Genomic DNA, 8,628 nt, shown 5'->3' with positions numbered 1-8,628 from the left:
CCAGCCCAGTGCCGTCTCTGTCTCTGCTGCAGGGATGAACCAAGTGCGTTTCCACTGCTTTGAATAAAAAAGCAGATTGAAGAGGAGGCGGGAATCCCTGAATGTTGTTAAAACACCCAAGGCCACGTTAGGCGCAGGCTCTGCTCTGCTCGCAGACTTCTTGTGGGTTTTCTTCTGTTTCTTTTGCTTCCTTCCCCAATACCCTAACCTCTTGTCTTTGTTTCATTTCCACTTTGGGAAGAGGGGAAAGACAACAAGGGACAAACAAAATTAAAAAAAAAAAAAAAAAAAAAAGTAGTGAGGGAGCAAAAAGTCTGTGACACGCTTTTAATTCTAAATCAATGACTGAAAAAGAATAAAAATCTTTTTTTTTTTCTCTTTTTTTTTTCTGAACAGAAGAAAAGCTAGTCATTAAGAAAAAATAATAACAACTTTCTCTTCCTGCTGCTGCCCCGAGGACAGCTCGGCCTCTTTCCCTGCACCTCGGCAAGTCTTCCCCTCGACGGGCTGTCCCGAGGCTGTCTCTGCTCAGCCCCCCGTGGGCGGCGGGAGCCGCACTGGCGAGCGGGGAGCACTCCCGGCCCCCGTTCCCGGCAGGGTATCCCGGGGCGGCGGCGGAGAGAGGGGCAGCGGCTCCCACCCGGCGGGGGCTCCACCGGCGGGGCGCGGGCAGGCGGCAGCGGCGGGGCTCCCTCCTCCTTTGGGTTTTTGGATTGGTTTTTTTTTTGTTGGGTTTTTTTTTTTGGTTTTTTTTTGTTTTTTTGTTTCTTTTTTCTTAATTTTCAGACGTTAAATTCTTTCGCAAACATTCATGCCTTAGGAAGGGCTGGAACAAAGCTCAGCTGCTCCAACCGGTCGGACAGGTAAGCAGACTTGTTGACACCGTTATGTTTGCAGCACGCATGCTCCTTCCCAAGTTTCCTGGTGCATTTTTCTATTCCACCTTATGAAACTTTCCTTCCCTCCCCCCCCCCCCCCACCTTCTCCCCTCTCCTCCCCTCCCCTTCCCCTCCCCGCGCCTCAGCGGCTCTGCCCGGTGCGTGCGGTCCCGCTCCCCCGGACGGCAGCGCAGCGCCCGCGCCCCGTCGGGCTGCGGCCGGGCGGCGGGGCTGAAGCGGCCGCTCCGCTCCCTGCCCAGCCGTGCCCCCTGCCCTCGCCATGCCCAGAGCCTTCCTGGTGAAGCGCCGGAGCCCGCAGCCGGCGGTGCGCAGCTGGGATGGGCTGCCCGACGAGGAGAGAGCCGACACCTACATCCCAGGTAAGGCGCCGGCGGCCGCCGCCCCGCGGGACGGAGGGAGCGGGGTCCCCGCGGTCGGCGGAGGGGGCGGCTTGGGGAGGGAGCTTTGCCTGGCCGGGGCAGCCCCGAGGGGGCGGGCGGCGACTTCGAGAGAGCTGTGCGAAACGCGGCGGAGGGGACACGGACAACACTCGGGGGAAAAGTCCCCGGGCAGCGGCAGAGGTGCCGGCCCCGCCGGGCCGTGCTGCCCCCATGCCTGGCAGCGTCTCCCATCCCGGGGAGCCCCCGGGGATGGCGGCGTGGGGAGCTGGGGGTGGCGGGGGGGGGAATGTATGTGTGTGTGTGTGTGTCCGGGAAGGTGGGAAACCTCGTTTGCATGAGAAAGGTGGCTGGGGGAGGAGAAGGAAAGACCCAGGGCGGGGGGGCGGGGGGAGGGTGATGTACTCCTGGTCTCCCCCTCTCCTCCTCCTCCTCCTCCCGCTCCTCCTGCCCTTGCCCGGGGTATAACGGGAAGGCGGCGGAGTGGCTTGTTTGAACTTTGGGACCGTTCGTGTTTGAGTTTCCGATTGCAGCGTGAGCCGGGGATCCTCCCCCGCCGCCAGCGGCCCGCCCGCAGGTTAAACACCGGGGCCCGCCGGCTCCCGCCCGCCGCCTCCCCGCCCTGCCCGCGGCTCCGGGGTCCCCCCGCTTTATCGCATCCCCACCCCGTTGCAGGCGGGATCGGCTGCGTGCTGCTGGGCTACGAAGACAGCTGCAGCCTGGAGAGCAGCGGCAGCAGCGGGACCCGGGACGCCGAGCCCAGCGACCCCCCGACGCCCCAACCCGCCCCCGGCGAGCTGGGCACGGGCGGGGGGATGCTGCTGGACCTGGCCATCAAGCGCCCCATGGTCAGGTCAAAAATCAAGGTAACCGCTCGCATCCCAACCATCTCTTCTCTGGCAGTGGGGTGACCCCAGTTCAAGGTCACGGCCTGGCCGCTGACCGGGGACACCAGGTGACAACAGTCCCTCGGGCTCTCTTCGCTAGTGGTGACAGCACCTGTCCTGCGCACCGAGGTGGAGCAGCCGGCCGTAGGATGGCAGCAGCAGGGAAAGCTTCGTAAGCGATGTGCCATAATCTTCCAGTGCCCTTTGCCTTCTCTTATCCTTGCCTGGGACGTGCTGCCCCTGACCTGCTTGGCTCGGGTCCCGCAGGAGCTCTGAACCCAGCCAGGAAGGACCAGCCCTGGCAGCTAGAAGTCATGCCCCATGGTGCGTGGGTGGATCTTGTTCCTTAGCGTGGGGCCTCCTTAAAAGCTGCCTTCTAGGTTGTACTCAAGCCTTCACCGAGAAGGCTGGGGTGCCTCTTCACGCTTTCCCCCTCCCACCTTGGGCTATCAAGAAGCAGCTAAAGGTTCTCCTCCGTAGCTGTGAAAGACCATTGCCACCTTGAGGTAGACCTTGGGTGAAATGAAGCAGTCATCTGTCCACTGACTGAAGAGCGTCCCTGCTGCATGGGCAGGAGCTCTGCCTGTCTGGGCGTTTCCTGGGCACAACCTGCAGAGCAGGGCAGTGATTTCCCTCCCAAGGCTGAGAAGGCAAATTGATCACGGTCCTCAGGTCGTCGTGGTACCTGAGAACTCAACACGGAGCTTGCAAACAGAGCCGAGTCTCTCTCTGAGCATCCAGGATCCCCTCAGCAGAGGTGGAGCCAGGCCACCCCAGTGCTAGGCAGAAGGAGATGTGTTTACCACTGGTAGTTAACACCTCGTTAAACCCTGGCTGCTGCTTTGCTGGATGGAGCTGTAAAAATTACCATTGTCTGTGCCGGGCTGACAGCTTTTCAGTCACCGTGTTCTTCAGTCTCATGATTAGATTTCACCTCGGCTATATGCAGATGATTGAGGTGGAGTCATAGCCCTGTTGCCCAACAGATTCTTCCCAGATGGCTCCCCCTCCAGTTTCACACCTCGTGGTTTCACAGCTGCCGTTTTATTTAATCTTTCTTTACAATTTCGAGTAGCGTTGCTTCGGTAGTAAGCAGAGGAGGAGGAGCGGTGAAAGGAACTGGCACTTCAGGAAAAAGAACGGACGTATTCCTGTCTTTCTAAAAGCCCTCCCTGCTGCTGTTTGACTTTAACCTACTTTGTATAGTTTAACCTGGGTTATTCCTGACTGTCACAGTAAAACCTCGTTTCAGCAGAGGTGTTTTTTTCAGCCGATGGATGTGTGCACGTGGTCCTGTCTGCTCTGCTGGCTTTCCCTCATCCCGGGCGTCTAACAGGGGTCATGTCCGTGTTTATTCCACCAGGAATAATTAAACCAGCAGCGCAGTATTTACATTTTCCAGACATTAAGCCTTCCCTCTGAAGGAATGATCTTCCCAGGAGCTGAACCATCGGTGTCTTATTTAGTCAAGATATATGCCATGGTGTTGGCGCAATGCTTTCGGTGCTCTGAGCGGGAATGAGATTACCCCCTAATGTCGCTTTGCTGTTAATTAACGAGCCGGGGACACCAACGGGGGAAGATTAGGGCCATTGTTTCAGTCTCTGCTGAGTCAGCACAACGTGCCTTGGGTTTATCTCTCCAAAACCACCTTTTTTATCACTGCTGGCTGGTTTTTGAGGGACCTGGAGCAGTTGGCAGCGTGACTAACAAAGGCAGCACATAAAACAACTCTCTTGCACCAGAGAGGACTTCCCTTCTCCATCCAGGGTATCAGCTGAGTGCAGGAGCAAACACACGTGTGTGGTCCCACAGAGAGGGAGTTGGAGCCTAAGCCCTTGTGTTCATGGATGTAGCTGGATAAGCGTTGCTACCTCTGGAAGGAAACTGCTACACAGAATTTGTTTTAACCTCTGAATCCAAGCTGGCCAGAGATGCCTCAGTCCCAAACTGTGCACATTAAGTCCGCTGCTTGATTGCCAGGAAAGCATGAAGGTTTCACCCAGCAGAAAAATCTTGAATGCTTTCACTTTTAATTTTTAATATATACCCACCCTCCCCCCCTTTTTTTTTTTTTTTTCCCTAACGCCCCAATAAGCCCTGCTTGTTTTGCTTTTTTTCTTCTGTTGGTCCCCTGTTGCTCATCCCAATGCTCACACAGTCCTCTCCCACTCCTCAGTTCACCACTGGCACCTGCAGTGATGCCACCCTGCATAGCTGCGAGCTGTGTGGCAAAGGCTTTCGCCTGCAGAGGATGCTCAACCGACACATCAAGTGCCACAGCCAGGTGAAGAGACACTTGTGCACCTTCTGTGGAAAAGGCTTCAACGACACCTTTGATCTGAAAAGGCATGTCCGGACCCATACTGGTGAGAATGCGTTCCCTGGGGACCCGCGGGAGGCTCCGGGGAGAGGGGGTGGGATGGAGCAAGGGCAAGGAGAGGGTGGGGGTAACCTGGCAAGATCGTAACACGAAGTCCCGGTTAATGACATTTGCAGAAAATAGTGGGGACGCACTAAAAAGGGGAAAAGGGGAAGACTTGAGCGTGGACAGAGAGAAGTCCTGGGAATTACGGAATTTGAGGAGAGCTATTCCAATCCGTGTGAAGCAGTGAGGGTGCAGGACCTGCCATGCACACCTGGTGCAGACACAGCCCCGTGCTGCCATGCCTGGGGCAGCGAGGCTGGGGTAACTCCCCAGGATAACCTGCCTGGGATAAGCACCCCGGGACAGCGAGCCACAGGCACAGTTATCCCTGCGCAGCCATCAGTGGAGGCAGGAGCTCCGTGAAAACGCGTGGCCCTCTAGAGGCCACGAGCAGCAGTTTCCTGGGGAGTTTTGCTGCTGAAAGCCTTCGCAGCTGATTGCAGGATGGGATTCTGGCTTGATTTGGAAATGTCTGTGGAGGAACCAGTGGTTCATGCTGTGCCTCCCCCAGGCTGGAGGATGTGCTGTCTGTGGCCACTCTGCAGTGGGGTCAGTTCCTGAGTCCATCCCAAATAGCAGTGGTTGTGTTTCTGTTGCCTCAAATCCAGCTCACTTTCCCCAGAAGTCTTTAACCCAGCCTGGAGCAGGGAGAATGCTGCCAATTTCATTGCCTTTTTTTTCCTTGATGGAAGCAATGGCTTAAATAAACATCAACCCCATCCTCACCAAAGGCAATGCTTCCTGGTGGGCCAAGCTGGCTGTGCTCAGAAGGCTTTGGCTTTGCACTGTTGGGCACCCCGAAGGTGCATCCACCACATCTTTCCAGATCCTGTCTTTCCAGATGTGTGGTCACCTAATGGGAGCTGGAGATTATTTGAGCTTGCTCTGCAGGGCCCCATTAACCCTGGTGAACTGCTAGAAGTGCCACAAGGATGTTGGTAGGCAGGAGCTGTTTCTTGGTAGTAGAGCCCCTCAAAACAATGACAGCTGTTTGGATGGGAAGGCATTGGCTGGAGGTAATGTTTTGGGCTGTTTGGGTTTGTTTGCAAAGCTTTCATGTGGGGAGGAGAGCTGCCACTGGGGTAAGGCTGGAGTGTGGAGTCAGTGCCTCCAAAAGAAGTAATTTTTCAAGCTGTCCCCTCAACTGAGTCAGAAAATAAATCCAAGAGTGTCTCCTGTCAAAATAATTCAAAATGATTCCTAAATGATTTAAAATGATTCCTAAGTGATTAAGAGGTTCCCACAGCTCTGATGGGCTGTGCCATCCTGGCACTACCCTTTCTGTGCTTGTGTTCCTGCCTGTGGAGCGCTGGAGCAGGCACCAAGGATGGGGGAGGTTTAAATTGCCTTCAAATGAGCATGAAACTGCTTTTTATGTGTGAATTCTAATGAAGGTTTGGGCTTTCTCTCCAACTGCAGTTTAATGGAAATGAAGCAATTTCACAGCAGCAGGCATTAGGAAACTTTTGTCTCGATAGTTTAATCTGGTGCACTGGGATAACCTCTTTCAACTGAACAATAACTTCTATTGGAACATTTAATTAGGTTGGATTTCTGGTAGAAAGATCAGCTCCTGTCTGGTAACTTAATGCAATCACAAAGTCACAAGTGTCTGAACAGATGAGTCTGGTTTACCCATTTCTGCCTGACTCACCATAGATCTGATCTTCACCAGGGAAAAGAGGGGGTTAGGTGTGACTCCTTATATCAGTTCTAAGGGTGGTCTTTGCTTGGAAACTTACTGATCTAGTTTAGTAAGTAGAATTCATGCTGGTTTATGTTCTTTCAAGTGTTGCTAAATCCTCAGCTCTTTAAGCACTGTGGGGTTGTTGTTAAATCAGTGTTGATTGGTGGTAAAATTGATTTTTGTGATGTTGGTTGTCTGGGCTTTCTAATCACAAGTCAGTTTCTTCTCCCTCCTCTGGAAACACACAGAGTAGTTATTTCTTTCATCTTCCTGCACTTCTCTTCTAGAAATTTGTAATCTCAGTCATCAAATCTGTATTGTATGAAAGCACTTGGGATCGCTGTACTGATTCACTGCTGTTCACTGAAGCCCCATTAAACCAAAAGAGAGAAAATAAAATCTTACCAAGACAGAAGTTTTCATTCATTACAAAAGCCATTATAAAAGCTGAAACTGATAGTTTTACCTAATAACAGGATTTCAAATAGTCAGGGGTCTGAAATAAGTTTTGCAGGAGTTGATAATGGCTGCCTCAGGACCAAGCCACTGATGGGCATTTGTTATCCTCAGCACCTGCCTGTGCCTTCTCAAAACATTCCTAGGTCTTCTATGCTTAAATAGATCGACCCATTCCTGAAAACCTTAGCCTGAAAGGAGGATGTTTTGTTTAGAGAGGCAGCTCCTTGGGTTGCTGGGTGCATTCTCGGCAGCTGATGTGCCAGAGCCTCGCTCTTGGCTGGCTGTAGGAAACAAGACTCGGGCTACAGGTGACATAACAGGTAACCCCTCTCTTCTCTGGCTGCAGGCATTCGTCCTTACAAGTGTGAGGTTTGCAACAAGGCCTTCACGCAGCGCTGCTCGCTGGAGTCGCACCTGAAGAAGATCCACGGCGTGCAGCAGCAGTACGCCTACAAGCAGCGGAGGGACAAGCTGTACGTGTGCGAGGACTGCGGCTACACGGGCCCCACGCAGGAGGACCTGTACCTGCACGTCAGCGGCGTCCACCCCGGCAGCGCCTTCCTGAAGAAAACCTCCAAAAAACTCGCAGCTGTCCTGCAAACCAAACTGAGCCCCGTCCTGCAGAGGAACTCCAAAGAGGATGGCAAGGATGAGTGACACGGGGGGCTCATGGCGCTCGGCAGGAATGAAGTTTACATGTAGGACTATATATATTATTTTTCTAAGAACCATTTTGAAAGAAACACCTGAAATTAAAGGGATACTTTTGCTAACGGGACTCTCTTGATGTTGGTAAAACCTCAGCTTGACAGAAATATTCCCATTTGTGATGGAAACATCAGACTTTTTTTTTTATCTGGCCAATAAAAATGGAATGCTTGCAAAGGCTGTCACCTCTCGGATGGAGTATTTACTGAGCTGATACTTGGGCAACATGTTTTCTGTTTCAGCTCTACCACAAGTCTGAACACCCCTGACAAATGAGTTCACCTTTCCCCAGTGTATTTTGTAAACTCAGTAACTGTTACATCCCATGAGAATTACTTATGAGAGGTTTGGGTGAAAAGTCTTGGGTAAGAGCACTACTGGTACATGGTTCTATGCAACATTAATTAAAGTGCCTGAAGAACAGGAGTGCACTGTATCAGCAAATGAGTTAAAATGTGCAAACACCCTTAGCTCTGCCCCCTGTGCAGTCTGCTAACCATTTATGGAAGTGTGATCCAAGGTGAGCTGGAACTCTTCCCAAAGGATGCAGAATGTTTTCTTCCCAGTTTCTCTGCTAGCAAATGATGTTATTCTAGGGCAGACCTTTGGTTGTGTCTTAAGTACTTGAAGCCATGAACTTACTTTTATCATGTTGATATACAAGTGAAATCTTAGCTCTGATGTTCCTGGACTTGCCATGCTCACTTTGAAGATTATTACCACATCCTTTTAACATACACCAGTAGCAACCCAGAAATGCAAAGAAAGCACTGTAATGACTTGAAAATAAGTATTTTCTGTCATGGTGAAATGCAATTTTGTGCATATTTTATGGTGTGTGTGTGTTTGGGGATTTTTTTTTCTCTTTTATATTCAAGTGCCTGTTCATTAATACAACAATGCAGTGGAAAGGGGGACTGAGCCTGTGCTTGCTTCAGGAGATCAGTGAGAAACTGCAGGCACCAATCTGGCTGCTCCTCTGTGACCACTATCAGTGTAGAAGGTTCCTCCCACCTAAAATACAAAGTCAGGCTTAGCCAGTCATTGCTACTAAAATGAGACATTTTGAGCAACTTTTCAAGAATTGCAAAAAAATCTTTTCTAACTTGCTTCAGTTTTGTACAGGCACCTACTTGGGTTTTTGTGGGGAAAAGATTCTAGGGGTCTTAAAGCATTCCTAAGG

The 8,628-nt window shown here is 51.9% G+C and overlaps 1 protein-coding gene across 1 annotated transcript; it reads left to right on the top strand.

Annotated features, from left to right (window-relative positions):
* The first annotated feature begins 1,017 nt into the window (after positions 1–1,017).
* On the top strand, positions 1,018–8,280 carry OVOL2 (ovo like zinc finger 2). The gene is made up of 4 exons (XM_086878915.1): positions 1,018–1,258; positions 1,952–2,142; positions 4,343–4,532; positions 7,084–8,280. Exons 1-4 carry the CDS (start codon positions 1,159–1,161, stop codon positions 7,392–7,394), a joined length of 792 nt encoding a protein of 263 aa, XP_086735041.1. The 5' UTR covers positions 1,018–1,158; the 3' UTR covers positions 7,395–8,280.
* The last annotated feature ends 348 nt before the right edge of the window (positions 8,281–8,628 follow it).

Source organism: Cyanistes caeruleus, chromosome 2, assembly GCF_971803275.1.
Source record: "Cyanistes caeruleus chromosome 2, bCyaCae1.hap1.1, whole genome shotgun sequence".
Lineage (NCBI taxonomy): Eukaryota > Metazoa > Chordata > Aves > Passeriformes > Paridae > Cyanistes > Cyanistes caeruleus.
Note: the sequence above shows the minus strand (reverse complement) of the source record. Positions and strands in the feature narration are given on the sequence as shown.

Excerpts from the sequence above, each read along its gene's own strand:
- OVOL2 (XM_086878915.1), top strand. The coding sequence starts at position 1,159 with ATGCCCAGAGCCTTCCTGGTGAAGCGCCGGAGCCCGCAGCCGGCGGTG. Across the intron at positions 1,259-1,951 it reads AGCCGACACCTACATCCCAG|GCGGGATCGGCTGCGTGCTG; the intron begins GTAAGGCGCCGG and ends ACCCCGTTGCAG. Across the intron at positions 2,143-4,342 it reads TGGTCAGGTCAAAAATCAAG|TTCACCACTGGCACCTGCAG; the intron begins GTAACCGCTCGC and ends CCCACTCCTCAG.